The sequence below is a fragment of the Colossoma macropomum genome, unplaced genomic scaffold, assembly GCF_904425465.1.
Source record: "Colossoma macropomum unplaced genomic scaffold, Colossoma_macropomum, whole genome shotgun sequence".
Taxonomy (NCBI): Eukaryota; Metazoa; Chordata; class Actinopteri; order Characiformes; family Serrasalmidae; genus Colossoma; species Colossoma macropomum.
In genome coordinates this window covers 26,806,761-26,824,722 of record NW_023494785.1, presented here as the reverse complement: position 1 = coordinate 26,824,722, position 17,962 = coordinate 26,806,761, and the positions used below count along the sequence as shown (strand labels likewise).

At 38.6% G+C, this 17,962-nt stretch overlaps 1 protein-coding gene across 2 annotated transcripts; it reads right to left on the bottom strand.

Annotated features, from left to right (window-relative positions):
- Positions 1-990: 990 nt before the first annotated feature.
- On the bottom strand, positions 991-16,415 carry LOC118820639 (complement C1r-A subcomponent-like). 2 transcript variants are annotated; one of them, XM_036589030.1, is made up of 14 exons: positions 16,066-16,415; positions 15,318-15,385; positions 13,356-13,557; positions 11,508-11,688; positions 11,128-11,268; positions 9,467-9,669; positions 6,482-6,629; positions 5,931-6,049; positions 5,703-5,781; positions 4,096-4,230; positions 3,902-3,976; positions 3,076-3,272; positions 2,614-2,828; positions 991-1,596 (listed from the first exon to the last, which is right to left on the bottom strand). In XM_036589030.1, exons 2-14 carry the CDS (start codon positions 15,356-15,358, stop codon positions 1,236-1,238), a joined length of 2,097 nt encoding a protein of 698 aa, XP_036444923.1. In that variant the 5' UTR covers positions 15,359-15,385; positions 16,066-16,415; the 3' UTR covers positions 991-1,235. The 2 variants fall into 2 exon arrangements, with proteins under 2 accessions (XP_036444923.1, XP_036444928.1); XM_036589035.1 differs by lacking the exon at positions 15,318-15,385 and having other exon boundaries at positions 16,066-16,408.
- Between the last annotated feature and the right edge of the window lie 1,547 nt (positions 16,416-17,962).

Genomic DNA, 17,962 nt, shown 5'->3' with positions numbered 1-17,962 from the left:
AAAATATGGTTTTACTAGTTTAAATAGAGTTATGACTTCATTGGTGGAATTTTAGGCTAAAACGGTTTGCCATGTGGTTGAAACAGAAGTTAAGACTCCTCTGGGGTTATCCTAAAGTTAGGACAGAATTTTAGAAATTTAGGATTTTTTTCTAGTTAGGATGTTTCTGTAATTCTGTTTTCTTATCTGGAGTTAGAATAAAATTTTGCTCTGCATTAGCTTCTGTCCTAAATTCAGTCCTCACTGAAGCTGTCATGGTGACTAGCAGATTTCAGTCTTCAGATGTTTCTGTGATATGGCCCCTGGTCTCTGTCTGGACTCAGAGTTGACTACTACAAAGTCTTGGACTTTATATGTCCAGGTCTCAGTCCTCACTCAGACTCAGCTTTACTTACCCGAGTGTTTAGTGCAGTGTGGGTTTACCAATGCATTTGTTATGGTGAGGGCTTGTTTTTCTCTAGCACATCTCAGAGGTGCTACCAAAACATACTGAAGTGATGAAAGTGCAGTGCTGATATGGATGGCATCTTTAGAGGCTGGGTTAAAACTGCCAACATTTCATATAAAACACTCTTCAATGGGGTTTAGTGGCATCCAGTGAAGGACTGAGTGCTCATCTCATGATCAGTACACTAACTGTGAGCTTGTAATTACACCAGTAGATCCCAAAGTCCTGGGGACGCTATGCTCTGGACGTTTTTGTGTTTTGCCTAGTCTAATCTGACTCAGCACATGAGGAGCTGGTTAATTAGTTAATAAGTTGAATCAGGTGTGCTAGATGAGGGAAAACATGCACAGTACATTTCTCTGACCCCTGACTTTGGGAACGTTAATCAGAACCTCTTCTCACCATGTTAGTACAAAATTGCCTGAAGCAAAATAATTGCCCAAGCAAGGCAGAGTAAATTCAATAAATTTAGACAATAAAATGATACAAGATTACTGAAATGGTGTCATCCCAATATTTGACAAGACAAAAAATACTGTTAATAATAGTTAATAAATTTGGTCTTTATTTTTTTTATATGTTCAGCATAAGCTTGTAGACCAGGCAAAGAGTGAATATCATGCTAACTGGTGACTATGGCAGTTAGCTCTTAGCTCTGCTGTTTCACAGGCAAGTTGTACAATCATTTTGGAAAGACAGCCAAATATTATCACAGCAATTAACTTGTTTGTAGTACACTGCCCCTTAGCATCACATTTGGATGCACATAGATTTGCTCTCCCTCCCATTACTGGTTTTCATCCATGGTTTTCTGTATCCAGTTTAGGTACTTTGCAACGCGGGTGTATATGCCGTACTTCCCTGGTTGGCCGCAGTCCACTCCCCAGCTAACAATGCCTGCCACCCAGTACGTGTCATCATTCTTCATTACGAAAGCTGAGCCACTGTCCCCAGAGCAGGTGTCCTTCCCCCCCTCAGGGAGACCCGCGCAGAACATGTTGTCTGTCAGCGGAGCCACATCATGGCGGTTCTTTCTCTCAGTCTCTATGGATCTGTGGCACTCGTCTTGTTCCACAACAGGGAGCCTGATATATCTGAGTGTGTTAGCCGTATGTGAATCTTCAGTCAGTCCAAATCCTGAAACCAAACTGAAACCAAGAAATTAAACATATGACATCAGTTTGCAAAAGACTTTATAAATATTTCTTTGCAAAAACAAAGCATGAAATGAACTTGGATATAGAAATACTGTCTACTGTGTATGGTCATCACAGACAACAATTCTTTGTCAATAGAGATGGCACAATACCACTTTTTTCCCTGATACCCATATCGACACTGAAACCTACACTCTCAGAAAAAAGGTACTAAACTGGCACTGGGGCAGTAACAGTCCTGGGGTGTGCGTTTTAAGTACCTTTAGTTAGGGAATAAAATTGTACCATAGTATAAAACAGGGGTGCCTAATCCTGGTCCTGGAGTTTTATCACCCTGGTGAGCTTAGAGCCAACACAACTGCCTCTAATAATCAGAGGCCCTTGATCAGGTGTGTTAGATTAGGGTTGGAGCTAAAATCTGTAGGCTGGTAGATCTTCAGGACCAGGATTGAGCACCCCGATCCAAAACATTTAAAACAATAGGTTATGAAAAGGTACAAATGCGTACCTTTCCACTGGGAAAACTTATTTAAGGTACACAGTTGGACCTTAAAACCATTGTTGTACCTTTGAAGACATATTTGCATTGTTTATACTGTGATGAACGAAAAATGTCAATAGCACAGTTCCTTTTTTCTTGACAGCGAGTATTTTTCTTTACAAAATTGAGTTTTTTCTTTACCAGATATTAAGCTTTAAAAAGTAGCTATTTTTAATTAAAATGCTTTGTTTAATATGGACAGTAAAGAGTAGTCTACCATGCGTAACAAAATTAAATCACTCTACGACCCCTCAGGAAGAAATACACAGCTAGCAACGTCACGTCACACAATGTGAGTAAATGCTCTTTCAGGCTAGATTTGTTAAAAGATTGGATAGGATTCAGTCTATTTTCCTTCAGATATTCAATCCAGCATTTTCTGCTGATATTGGCCCAATATCGTTACTGATATTCCATGTATAAACTGAGGAAGGGAAACTGAAAGCAAAGCTGAGATGGACTCTTACCCAGTGGTACTGAGCTCAGTGTCCTGTTCAGGCAGACACACTGGCATAACATTCATGTTAAATGTGATTGAAGAGTTTAGCTTGATCAAGGCGATGTCATTATCAAAATTTGTCCTCAAGTCGTTGTTCTTGTATCCTGGGTGGATGTGTAATGACGCAATAGCAAGTGATGGGGACTTCACAAGTTCACTGACATGGATGTTTCCAACATACACCTGCGAAAAAGAAGATAAAAAGCACGTAGGCATCAAAATTTCACAAAATCACACACCAACATGTATGATATACTTCATTATTTGTTTGAATTATATGAGCCAATGAATCAAAGAATGAATAGTGATTGAGACTTCAAAATTTCAGAACGAACCAAGCTCAAAAGAATGAAACAGGCTTCAAAAACATACTAAGTTATCAGACTCTCCAGTCAGTAACCAAACAGTTTGGCAGACATAATGTTTGTACCTTCACTTTTTCTTTAGCATTTTTCACTTGCTCCAGATTGTGGGCTGCAGTCATGAGCCACCGGTCCCCAATGATGCTCGCTCCACCTCGACCTCCTGATGTGAGGAAGACCTGCCAGGGGAATGAGCCTGCTAGAGCCGTCTTCCCTCCCAACACCTTGCCACGCTTGGAGAGGTCGACAGTAGGACGACCACACACTGTAAACACACACACACACACACACATATGAGGTTAAAACTAAACAGGGACAAAGTGCTATTGATGCAAAGGACCACAATCTGAGTGCTAGTAGCACTTCCTGGTGTAGAATCCTAGGCCTGATACATGATAGTGAATATGCACATGGATGAGTGAGTGAACCAAAGAATCAAACCATATTACTAATGCTGCTTCATGTGCTATCAGAGTTATTGTAAATACAAGTTCTTGGCCTAAAAGTTCCCCACAAACATCACTTAAAGTTGTAATTGCTTCAGTAATCATTTTTAAACATATCCAATTACTGACATGGTATTGACCTTCATGCTTTCATAAAGGCTGAGGAAAGAACAGTTTCAGTAGTCCATAGTAGGTATTTAATATTTCAAGTGCGAAATCTGTAGTGGTCACCCTTTAGGCCATATACATTTGCGTACACACTGCTGGTCCCATTATGTATATTTTAGATGTTATGAAGTGTTAAGAAGAGACCAGATAAATCAGGCCAACTAACTTTTAACGACTAGCAAATCCTCCAAGTTTCTGACTAAAAAGGATTTGAACAAGCATTTGAAAGAGGTAAATAAGACCATCATACAAGCAGCATTGGGCCTGATAAAAAGGTTACCTGGATAACATGGAGGGATTATGGCATTGTTGTCATTTGCTCTCCACCGGCGGTCTGCAGTGCACGTGAAATTTACTACAAAAGAGAAAAACAGAGCAGCAAGTAGTAAAACAGTCCAACTGAATGAAAGTGCTAGAAATCTGAGATCAGTGTTAAATGTGTTGAATTTATCTACAAAGTAGTGTGTTTCTGACCAGAGTGAGCAGTTCTGAATGCATAGAAGGGTTCTTTGCAGTGGTACTGGATGAGTGACTGGTACTCGTTGTTAGAGCCGGAGAGGAACCTGACACCGCCGTTCAGCAGAGGCCTGGGATCTCCACAGTCAATGACTATAAAGAATGTTACACAAAACATTAAACAGGGACCAACACAGTGACCAGGATGAGTAAATGTACTGTGTATTAGTGAGACACTGAGAGTCAATATTCAGAGGTCACAAATATATTACAGGCCAAAGGATTGGAAGCCACAGTTTGCTATAAAAAATAATAACTTTTCCAAAACACAGTGATGTGTTGATTAACATAGGACAAGAGAGGTAAATGCAGGACATTGTAAGGTAAAATAGTACTCAAAGAAAGTGTACTTTTTTAGATGTACCACTATTTTATTATTATCATCATTACATATAAACAAAGAATTGACATTGATTCACTGTCGTTCTTGAGAATAAATAAAAGGGCTATATTTGCACTGTAGACATTATGACCCCTGGTTCCTGTCACCACCCTTGTAAAGAAATTTGAGTCAGTGTCCACTGAATTATGCAGACATTCTGAACTTCCCACTTAAGCTATTTATTAAGATGAACTGAATCAGGTGTATTAATTAAGTAATGTTCAGTGTCAACTATCAACTATGAGCATGAAGGCAAGCATTCTTAGGCAGTGAAGAAATAGTTTATTACTATTTATCTTGGCAGCAACTGTCAGTAAAACACTGTATAATATTAGAATAAATACAAATAACTACAAATACAATTTTGGTTTAAAAAAGTTAATATTTAAAAGTTAATATGTTGATTAGAAGAATACAGTTAGAGAATCACAGGTTTGGTTCCTGACTTCTTGCTGCACTCCAGTCATCGCATGGAGTAGTTAAATTCCATCAGCAGCACCTTCATAATTTAATGAAAACTGATTAGCTGAAGCCGGTATTGGATGGTAACTTATGTAACCAGACTTCTTTAAAGAGAGGTCTGGATATGGTTAGAATAACTCACTGACACACATCAAATCACATTGTATGGATTTTTGTTTGTATGTATTCTAATGTTAATGTTTTTAAATAAATAATCACGCACTGCCCAGATAACCAGCTTTACATATCTTTTCTCAGAAGGCTTTTGCACAGTACTATGTATAATGTATAATACATTAGAGCAGGGGTATCCGATTTTATCCACAAAGGGCTGGTGTGGCTGCAGGTTTTCATTCCAACAAAGCAGGAGATCACCTGATCAGCAGTTTAAAGACCAAACCAACTGATTGAACAAGTGGTATCAGGTGTGCTTCAGCTTGTTTTGAGTGAAAACCTGCAGCCACACTGGCCCTTTGTGGATAAGATTGGACACCCCTGCATTAGAGTAAAAGAACCACGGGAATATTTTGGGGAAAAAAAACATCATTGGCTAAACCTATATGATAATAAACATGCTGTTTTGTGTTGGTTGTTGATAAATTGACTTAATTGTAAAAAATGTTTAAACTGTCATTGCTTGCAAAAAAAGCCACTACTAGCTTCCATGCTTTTGGCCTGCGTACATTCAGCACCAGTGTAGCTTGTACTTATGCTCACTTACTCTTGCACTCTGGTAAAGGCAAGTGCCACTTCCCATTATGCTGGCACATGGATTTATAACTCTTGATCTCCTTCCCACCCTGAGACAGAGCGAGAGAGAAGGATGGGGTAAAGAAGGCAGGAAAAAAAGAAGGTGATGAGAAAGGAAAAGAAAAGCAGAGGAAAAACAGGTTATCGGCAGATATAATGAGTGGAAAAACCACCAACTCTGTGCAGTAACTCCTCTTACCATCATGAGTTTGTATCCCTGGTCACAGCGCACATGGATGTAGTCCCTGTAGAAGTACTGGTGGAAATCTGGGGTCACTCTTCCTTTGCTGATACTCTTGTCCAGTTTACACTCCACCCCTTCAAAATGGATGAAAAACATCTTAATCACGCTGTTCAGCCTGACTTCCTAGTTACCTGAGCACTGATGCCACCTGCTGAAATAAAGTTCATCAATGCAACTTCAACAAATGTATATTCATAATTATAATTGTTTGGATAATTATAACTGTATCTCTCTCTCTCTTTTTCTTAAATATTATGAGCCACTGTCTGTGTCTCCTAGCTACAAAAGGTAAAAGATGGTTCATCTGTTTAACCTAGAAAATTTACTTTATGTGGTAACAACTTAATTAACTAATTTTATTTACTGTGAATTAAGTATTGGTATTTAAGCTGAATAAAACAAGTTTAAATGCTTTTTAATAATGAAACATTTTTTTACAGTGCAGCTTTCCTAACTCTATTGTTTTTGTTGTCTGGTTAATCTCCTCCTGTGCTCAGCCTGCTCACTCTGGGTGGTGTAGTGGAGGCTCCAGCCGCGGCTCTGTCCTGCACGGTCCGTATGGTACTCCAGCTGCACGTTGTGGGAGCCTGTGTGGATGACACCAGGGCTTTTCTCACCGCAGTACTTCATGGGTTTTTTACCTGGGACAGTTACCTGAAAAAATGACACCACAGAAAGACCACAATTACAAAAGTACAACTTGGTATGTACCTACAGTTTTTAGAGTGTATAGCAAGGCCGCTGGAACCACGGTTGTGAGCAGGCATTTGCCCCACCACTTTTCACAGTACTGTGGCGACGCCCCACCTGTTTTTGAGTTCAGCTCACGCACATAAAAACCTCCGCTGATGGCATGAAGCGCTGACCAGCACGGACAGACATAGTAAAACTGAGCAGCAGAGCCAATCTCCATTTCAGCTGGGAGCTGCTTTCAGACCTGCCGTGGTTGGTGCGGAGTTGGAATATGCGTTAGATTTTGGTACATGGACTGTGGAGCGTCTTTTAGCCAAGCATCAGCGACCTGATCGGTTAAATTGAAACTGGTATACACATAGACGACAAGTGTCTCTATTTTCTGTTGTTCTTTTTTTATGGTGGTGAATGTGAGAGTAGCAGAGCGCTTGCATCCCTGCAAAACTGATCAATGAACAAACACCCATATGTGTAATTTAGTCCACTTTAGCCCTTGCAGTCCACCCTCTGAACCAAACGAAAGAGATACAACATGACAAAAACCTGTGGTGTGGTCTTTAGAGAATGAACTGGGCATGAAAACAGCCTGATGTTCTTCACAGATGTTAGCTAACAAATACTGCTATCTGAAGCTGCAGCTACTGAAGCTGTAAAAGTATTGATACTTGCCTAAAATAATTACACAAGTAAAAGTATCTACCCCAAAACAACTTGAGTAGAAATACAAAAGAAGCAGGATGAAAATATACTAAGTACTCAGTACTGCAGTGGAACTTCTACTACATCCAGTAGGGGTGCGGGAAAAAAACGATTGTTAGATGCATCGCGATGCAGACGTGAACGATTCTGAATCGATTCACAAATGTCAAAAATCAATTTTCTAAATATTTAATTTATAACGTAATGTTGACGGAACGCAAAAGGCGGAACTTGGAAGTGCGGAAGTGCAGCGCCCGGACAGTCTGTGGCGGCACATAACAAAAACACAACTGGAAGAGCGAGAAATCCGACTGGCACCCTCTGCATTAAAGCCAGGTTAGATCAGGAGTCGCAACCCAAATGTTAACAATTTGTCCTTTCAACAAAATCAAACCACCTTGGGAGCCACAACATGTCCAGTATGTCTCAGTATGTGATAATGTCCAGTATAGACTAAACAATATAAACGAAGAATAGATTTACTCTGCTGCGCTTTAAGCTTTAGCTCAGCTATAGCCGCTTTCCTCCCATCTCCGCCAGAAAACCTCAGAAGTAGATCAGTTTCTTGTAAAATGTTCGACTGTTTTACGAGGCTGAAGTCGCTTCTTATTCTCCAGCTTCTTGTTCAAATTTACCCGTTCACCCTTAAATTCTTACTGAGGCGCCACATGTAAATGTGGCACCATTTAAGGTGGAACGGGAGAATTCGCCACTTTTTAGTGTGTAACAGTCTATCGTTGCAGATTTAACGTACCAGGAAACCAACTGCAGTGCTTATAAATGCGAATAACGCATCGTTGCTTTGTGACCTACAGTCTGCACGCCGGTTCTCAGTTGTTGCGAAACAGGGCTTTCGCGCTATGTTGCACACGTCCCGTCTCAAAGATACTTTACTGACACAGCGATGCCCCCTTTACCTTCTATACACTCTTGCACAATTTACAGCTTTCTGTGATTTCACAACCCTTGAGATAATGTCATCAGTACTCAGAGTATCAACTAAATCATTTCTACATACGACATTTCTTCCCTTTGTTAAAATGTAGAAGTTATTGTTGTTGCTTTGGTATGAATTTGATTTGCACTGGATAATTTCTTAATTAACCTTTGTGTTCTGTTTGCTACTTAGTAATGGATGTACTGTTCATGGGTCATATTGACTAAATTTAAAAACCAGGGATGTGCTATTCATTTTTTGATGCAAAATCTGCTATGATCATTAATGAAGACATCACATACATGAAGGTGAAAATCTGAGAGGGCAAAAAGTTTCCACGGAGAGGTCACCAGCAGACCCAAAAGGCACCCTTGTGAGGTGAAACATTACATCATGTAACAGAATGTTGTTGAGATCCCAGTTTGCAAGGGAACTTGGATTTCAGAGTTCAGACGTTGTGAAGTCTATATGTCTACATTATGTCTACATTAGGGTCCACATTCATCTGGGCAGCACGCTCATTGGTTCAAGAATTATACTGGTAGATCCTTTGTCGCATAATTTGAACACAACTTAAGAAGGGAATATGCACATACTTGTTGAGTACTTTAGCTTGTTTGTCTGCAGAAGATTCACAGATTCAACCTGAGACATAAAACCTTTGCCTACATCAGATCAGCATATACAAGCGGAAAGCCTCACACTAATAAGCTGGTGGTCTTCAAAATACCTCCAGAGAAATTTAATTTGGGTTATTTGAAAACAGCACCAGACCACTTTTCGGTAATATGAGGTTAATAGAGTGTATATGTTAACACACAGTTTAGAAGACCTCCCTGAGCTCACTTTTCCTTGAAGAGCCAAATAAGGAGAACTGATACTGTGACATCCTACAGAATGTCTTGCAACACATTTCTGCAAAAACCTCTTTCTGCCCACTCATGACAATATATGTAGAATTATCGGAAGAGAAACCTATTTTCCTCACTTTATTTACACGAATATTTCCTTCTCTCAAGAACCTTGCTTTCCTTCATGTTCATTCTGTAGAATCTGAATAGGACATGAGGAAAATCTACTGAAGGGGGCTGATTTTCACAGACACAAACACATAAAAAAATAAACAAAACGAATCAAATCAATGATCATTAATGTATCTTACCAGCAGCCAGTGGAAGAGGCAGATGTGTCCCTTGTTGTAGATCTGCTCAATGTGAAAATTGTTGGTAAAGTTGAGTGTGACTTCAAAGCCAGGCTGCACAGAGATGTTGTAGACACAGTCCAGTCCCAGGGGTGAAGGGTTGGGATATCCAGGGCTGTACAAGGTCCCCTCAGACTCCTTATAAACACCCCCTCCGCAATCCACTACGGAGAGGAATCACAACACCATTTCTGACTGTTTACACTCTCTATAGCAGGGGAGGTCAAACTCAACCAGTAAAAGGGCCATATTAAAAAAAATGTAATAAAATCTGGAGCCAGAGAAAAAAAAAAGTGTTAATTTCATTTTTAATTAATGTTATGCTGTAACCCGAACTAGCCATTGTTTACTCAAAATATGCAAAAACTTCAACAGTAAAAAACAGACCTTAAAATCTTACATGGACACTTGAAAATGAAAATGTCTCCAAGTGTTTGGTCTTTTAAACCTACCTATTTGCTTAAACTAGACACCTGGCAACCTTTCTTTGCTGCAAGTTCATTAAGACTTGGGCTCAGTTTCTGAGCTGCTGAGCTGACGTTAAAGTGTTTATGTTGGTTGAACTGCAGCTGAAATGCAGCTGGTGTGTTTGGTGATATGACAGATGTGGAATTGCGCAGAATTGTGTAGAATTGAGGTGTAACCCCTGTCCCATAGATTGTTGTTGGGGTAGGAGAGTCGGAGCGCACATTACTTTTTTTAGCACTTTCTGTGTGGAGGAAGCCTGAAGAAGAATGAAAAATGTCTAGCAGACTGCACTAAGGCTGCTGTAAAGCACAGGGGCTGTTTTCCTTACAATTGCGTTCAGTGATGGGATCATAAGCTCAGAAGTGTACAAAGGCATTGTGGATGCAAATCTGTCTGTGAAGAAATTTCTCAAACAATAATGATCTGCAAACACAGCTGCAAACCAGCTGCTTTTGAAAGAATACTTTGCCAAAAAAGAAATAAGTCTTTGAAATGTCTATTTAAAGCTACACTATGTAAGATTTGGAGATTTGGAGACCTCTCTGGTGGAAATGTGTAAGTGAATGCAGCATGCAAAATAACATTTTGTAGTGTTGGTTCTGCTTCAAACCCCTTCCCCGGGTGGATGAATCTGATGATTCCGAGAATGTTGAAATATTCAAAGAGAACTCAGTCAAAGCTTGGAGAAGGACATGTCGTCAGAGGATGTAAGTAAATTATCTACTATTGTCATCATATCTTCATCAGTATAATGCTGACTTTGCATTTGAGACCTAAACATCAAGCCGGACCTTTCTGAACCTGTGCCTGCGATGTTAATATGTAAAGATGTGGTGCAAAAACTTCCACAAAATCCAAATATTTTAGGCTTTACACCATCTTTTAGTGTGTTTTTCTCTCAGTAATGCTATTTCTTTCAATTTCAACAGAAAAAAACGTACGTAGTTCAGCTTTAAAATAAATGGCACTTGTTTTGACATTTTGTTGCCTGGCACAATGAACTTGTGCTAGGAAACAAAAGTTTTTTCATTTATGTATGGCACAAATGTCCAAACTTTTTGGGGCCACTGTATCCTGCATAGACGAGCGTTTTGATGAGCTGTAGCTGAGCTTAAAAAAACTGTGACAGAGGTTTCAACAGAGACATCACTTACACACACAGGTACGCCCGTCGGCCTGCAGCTGGTAGCCATGGTGACAAGCACACATGTAGGAGCCCAGAGTGTTGAGGCAGATTTGAGAGCAGGGCGGATCAGAGTCCTCAGAAGGAACAGGAGTGGAACACTCATCCACGTCTGGATAAACATGTACACAAGGTCACTACATAAGAGCTCATTACACATTCACAACAGCAATTGCTTGAGCAATCATAATCAGTCATTTCCCATAGCCAACTAAGTTTGTTTTCAGCTCATTAGGGGTATGGACTTTAAAGCAACTTTGGGACAACGTGTATTTTAAAAAGTACTACATCAATACAACTGACTTGCAAACTGAACACTAATGTCTTATGCCATGCTGTTTTATAGCATACCAACAGCCTGGTAGAAGGCAGAGAAGCCGAGGTGCATCCGAGGTCCTGGATTTGAGTCATCCGTCACAAACACCAGCTGGAGACGATTGCCAGGAGACAAGATGGGCTTGTTGCCAGGGTGGTGTGCATCTGTGGACCTTTGGCCACAAAACTTCCCCAAAACTTTCCTACCATACAAAACCTTGATAACAAAAGAGAAACGAGAATGAACTCCAAAATAGCTTATAAAAGAGTCAGCAGATTTACAGCAGAGCAGAAAAGTGTTTCAACTCTCAGTTCCTTTTCTGCACTAATGAAGCTGCCAAAACACATCAGAGACACAACGCTCTGTCCAGACCTACATGCACTTTGTTATCGTCTCCATTCCAGAATCTAAAAGTAACAGTATATATATGAGACCCTATTTTTGTTGCTCTATTCTTGATATTTATTGCATATTCTGCCATTGTTTCATGTCATCTGTAGTCCTGTGTAATGTGCTGCTGTTGTGTTACATCATGGGGCCTGAAGAAAGACATTTTGATCCAAAGTTTACATGTTATATTGAGGAATGACAATAAAGACCAGTTGACATGATTTGACTTGTTATTTCTTCATGACCAGATATCAAACCTACCAATTTCTCATGAAATTACAGGCTTCAGATACTTATAATCATAGAACAGAATCACCCTTAAAAACAACCACATCTACATTTCATAATTCACTATAATTTTAAGTAGGTTTGTTACTGCAGTTCTAAATGTATTCAGTAGGCAGCAAATGTGTACTGAAAGTGAACATGGTCATGATGTAAATTAACCAGCCATGGTATAAGGCAGCGGTTCGTACACAACACACTGGTGGGTCACAGTGTGGGGATAAGTGGGTCACTAGGGAACTGTACTAGTACATATTTTTTCCATGAAAGCACAGCTAAATGAAGGTGGAAACCAGTGATTGTTATGCCGAAAATGTATCAAAACAAATATAACATCGCAATTTGATGATACAAAAACCCTGTGTCACCAAAATGGTAACTTTACAGGATAAAGAGGAAACATACTAAACCTTCAATATAAATTAATGTAAAGAGATTTATTAATGTAAATTAATGTACAAAGTAATTTAGAGCACTTCTATTGATCCATTCATCATGAAATGTACACATAATGTAAAAGGCATCTGGCTTTTTCAAATAATGTCAAAACAGTGAAAAATGGACATACAACATTTTATTCCTACAGCAACAATAAATGATGTAACATTCAAAAATCTTAAATGTACCAATGTGCTCTGACAGATATAAACAGGTGTATGGATTACACCTAAATATAGAAAAATATGTGTATTTTTTTTTTATTTATCTATTCCACAATTCTACTAAGTATGTAACAGTGTAGGCCTATGCATGTTTACATTTTTCTGTCATGCTATTGCACTTGTTAAAGGTAAGAACAGTAATACTGATAAAAAGTGGATGTAAATCTTAAGGACCTAAGAACTTACTGATAAAATATTTTGTGGGTCTCAGGACAAACACTACATCTATATGCATGTACTGGCATGAAAATGTTTGGGGACTTCTTCAGGGTAGGTAGCCAAGTGAGCGGTGCTCATAAATCATATTATCACTATGAATGTGATTAAGCGGCTCTGTAGGAGAGGAACTACAGCCTATATTGCAGGGAGGTGAGCAAAAAAGCATCAGACAAATCAAACCGCAATCAAATCTGGGAAAAATTGCTGAAGAAATATCATTTCTAATGCATGGTATCTTCAGGAGTAGGCACAATTTATATCCATGGACTCCTCACCACAAAACTTTACCAGAATGTCATATTACCAAAGCCAGTATAAAGTTCATACCATGAGAGAGTCATAGTAGCAGTCGGCAGAGGGCTCAATATCAAAGTAGTTGAAGGTGAGTTGGATCTTGTAACCAGGAGGAACTTCCAGGTCCCACTGTGTGTGGTTATCAGCTGGATAGGGATCAGGATACAGTGGAGACTGAACTTGCCCATACATCACATCCTCACAATCACACACACTCAGAGTCACCCACAACAGACTAGAGAGAGAGAGAGAGAGAGAGAGAGAGAGAGAGAGAGAGAGAGAGAGAGAGAGAGGGAGAGAGAGAGAGAGAGAGAGAGAGAGGGATTACCCTGAGGCAACATACATTTTACAATAATTATCTGGCTTTTCTGTCACACAGAGGCTAAAAATGATTGTCTTATTTTATTTTACTTGTAAAAAAACAAAATCTTCCTCTTGAAGTCATTGTGGCGCAACCATTTAAGTACTGGTCCTATCATTAGAAGCATAAGACTGCAAGTTTAATTACCGGTGATGCCACAGCCATCTGTGGCCAGGAGTCTAAGAGAGCATAATTGGTCTTGCTATTGGTCTCGCCCTCCCCCATTACCCAGCATGATGCTAGCCATTGCTCTAAGGCAACATAATTGGCAGTTAGTGTTCTTCTCCAAGCATGTTGAGCTGTTGTAAAGATGCAGTGGCTTTGCATGTCTCTGAGGAAGCAGGTGCTAGCCTTCACCCTCCCAGCTTAGTAGCATTGTGTGCTAGGGGGAGACCTAGCTAGTGGGTGGAATTGGCAATGACTAAATTGGGGATAAAATTGGTTAAAAACTGGATTGTATTGTTCATCCATCCAAGCTACCCTTCACACACCTACATTTAGATACATAGAAAGACACATGGACACATTCAGACACATAGAAAGATTTTCCTTATTTTTAGCCTAGTCTTTAGCCTAAGTAATAACAATTATGCAGTAATACATTATGCAACAACCATGAAAAAGTTTTTTTTTTCTTTTTTGGCCAACTTTACGTACTCTGGACATTAACTCATGCTGCTTCATGAGGAACCACCTGGGATACTTTTCCAGCAGTTCTACATATGCTGAGACCTTGATGATGGTTGAAAACTACTGGGTGGGATTTTAAAAAGAAAATAATACTTTCATATTTGTATTTTGGAAATAAATCCATACATAGGCATGGTCTACACTATCTATGTTTACTTAGGTGACAACTTCAGCAAAAGCAAGTAGATCAAAATGTTTTTAAAATGCCAGGAATGTGTAAAGCTGCATTAATACAAAGGGGAGCTACTTTAAAGAATGTAAAATATAAGATACAAATACATGAATGAAAATGTAAACTTTTGATTTTCTTGATTTTGGTCACTGTATGATATCCCATAGCTGTGATGTCTGCTTGGCTGTTGTGCAGAAAACAGTAATATAGTTTGATACTGTGATATATGAATGTGAAAGTGTTCATTTCTTATGCAGCTGCTCTGAGTTAACAGTCGTGTGCGCTGGGTTTTCATCTTTACAGTGCATTTAATGACGACTGTGTGCACTGTATTACTCAATTCCAAACTATACATGAGAGCTGTGAACCACATCAATGTTTTAAACCATAGAAAAATCCTGAGTCATTCGGCTCTATTCAGCCTAGAAATACTGCAGTCAGTCTGCTGACCCAGAAAGTGGATGTTAAACCTTTGCACACCATGCAAAAAGTTGTAGCCTGTATTAAAAACAATAACTGCACGCGTTTGGATTAAAAGTAATGATCTGTGGTATTTGATATTTGATACTGAGACTAAGAGCATGAATTACATAATTTACCCCTCCCCAAACAAACAGCACAACAGAAACAAGCCTCAACTCTGCTGGACTAAACTGCTGTCAAACCGGATTCATCTCCTTCTCTAAACTCAAGTCTAAACCCACAATATTACACTACTTTGGGGCCCAGAATAAGCATTTTGAGAATTCAGTTAGAAAAAAGAGCCACTTACAGGAGTGAGAAAGTGCTGCTGCTGATCACTGGCTCCATCATAAACTGTAGGATTTTTCTTTATGCTCTCTGCAGTCAAATGGATCCCAAATGAGTACATCACGTCCTCTCTAAGTTTCACTTCCTCAGCCTGCAGAAGCCCTGGTGCTGCTTCATTCCTATATTGTTCTTAACTGGACTTAACTAGACTGATTAAAGTGCACTGTAGGTGTTAACTGAAGGTGTTATTGAAGGTGGATGTTGTTGTTTGCCTAAAAAAAATATGGATATCTGAATCTAAAAGAGAGGTAAGGTCAGCACTGCGGGGCTGGTGGACACTTCCATCATGGAGAATAGCGAGTGCATACGAGCATCATTAACCTTTAGCGCTTTCCAACAGATCCAATCCAGGGTTCCTCACCGCTCTCATTAGTCTTTAGGGACTTTGAGTCCCATTGAGATATCAAGTGCTGAGATAGATAACTCCCTGGTTAAAATGTTGTGTATGGAAAATACAGACTTTGTTAATGAGGCTTCACTTTCTCTGAATTTAGCTGACATCAATGGTAAGGAAAGGCTTCTACAGCTCTGATCCTTCTAAGACGATATGGAGACTACACAGTAGTCACCATAAGTAATGCAAAAAGTAATTATTTTGAAATGATTAAGTCACTTCTGGTGCAAAATTTACAGAATTCAGATTTCCAAATCCTAAACAAATTTTAACATTTGGGAATTATTGAACTTCAAAGCAAATCTGTCAAACTTACCACAATATTAGACTTATCCTGCCCATTACTGACTGGACCAGCAGTTGTAAGTTATTCCAGTTGAGAGAAACTGTGGTGGTTTGAAATGAGGAGAGTGATAGACTGAGAGTTTAAAAGTCAGAGCAAAAACTGGATTTGTTTGATTTGGCGAAGGAACAAGGAGAATAAGTAGAAGAGTAGAGAAAGAGAGAGCATAAAAAAAACAGAGATAGAAATACATATCAGAATAAAGCATGAATGTATAGGTGACCTCAAAACACCTGCCATAGAGTCTCAGTGAAAAATCAAACTAATTGTTGGGTGAGTAATACTTGACCACTGAACACTAATAAGATGGTTCTCATCTGAAAAAAAGAATTAATTCTCCAAGTATTGGGTAAATCAGTATTTATCTGTCAATAATAGAAGTGGCAGTAAACATTAATCAAACAAAACGGGAAAAAGAGAGAAAGGGGTGCAGAGAGATACATAAACATTTCCCGTAAATCACCTTTTTTTCTTGTATGGGACTGTTTGCATAGGACAGGTCAAATTCCACACCAACAGCATTGCCTCACAGCGCACTGATCAGGTCAATGTTATTTATAAGAATAAAGCCAAAAGATTCACTGAGGTAACAAAGTAGCACTAAAGTTTGTTACTGAAGTAAAAAGAGGTAATGAGGTTAGGAGTATTCTGAAAGACAACAGATAAAAATGAAAAAACTGTTCTTTATAAGTAACAACAAAACAATGGTAATATATTGTTGCTGTCAAAACAAAAGCTTGTATCTCCATTTTTGGCATTTTTAATCAATCAATCAACCAATTAAATAAAAATAATTATTTATTCAAATTTGATTAATTTATTTATATCTATTATTTATATTTCCTGCCTTCTACCCAATGATTGCTGGGATAGGCTCCAGCTCCCTCTGTGAGCCGGAAGGATAAGCGGCTTAGAAAATGTGTGTGTGTGTGTGTGTGTGTGTGTGTGTCTGTGTATTATTTATATTTATTATTTATTTCAGAATTTGTAAAGGTCGGCTACATTTTACAATAGGTAAAATTTCACGATGAATTGACCAATAGAAATGCTCTAACATTACTGGGGGTAAAATTGCTGTTCCATTAAAAGTTAAGAAGAATTTTTCTTCTCATGTAAAGTTACCATTTTGGAGATACCAGGTTTTGATGCAACTATGATGATTTACATTTCACAAGAGAACAACACAATGGAATGAGTGAGTCATTAAAATTGTACTTTCCATTGTATTTCAGCTGTTCTTCTTTTCAAAAACTATATCCAAACTTATTACAAATGGATATACAGCAGAAATTATTTCTGCTTAATTATTGTTAAAAGGCCTTTTTTTATACTGATTAGGATTTGGCTGTCTAAAGGTTCATTTGTGAAATGTGTGCGAAACAATGAAAATCATTCATTTCTGACTCAACAAGACAACATTACTTTGGTGACTACACTTTGCAGACTATGCAGTTCTGAATCTAATAATCAAAACAGATGCACGTTTTTTTTGTTTTTTTTTTTACATCACGACTGACACGTCTCTGTTAATATCATCCTGAAAACAAAACTGAATTTTTGACCTTGTTAGCTCATCTTCATGGTCATATTAAAGAGGAATTCCACAGATTTTTCAACATGTCTGTTTAATTCAACGGTTAAGATGTTAAAAAAGTCATTCAAAGTGGTTTGATGGGAAATGGTTCATTCTGGAGAAACTCTCATTTCTTTACATTGGTGGGAATCAGAACAAAATGTTTATAGCATAAATACAGCTTTTTTGTATATTATTCAAAATGATCAGTCAACCTATATGTGTCGTCTGAACTTTTTATGTTTATATGTTTTTTATGTTAATAATGAAAAAAAGTGGTACATCTGAAAAAAGTTT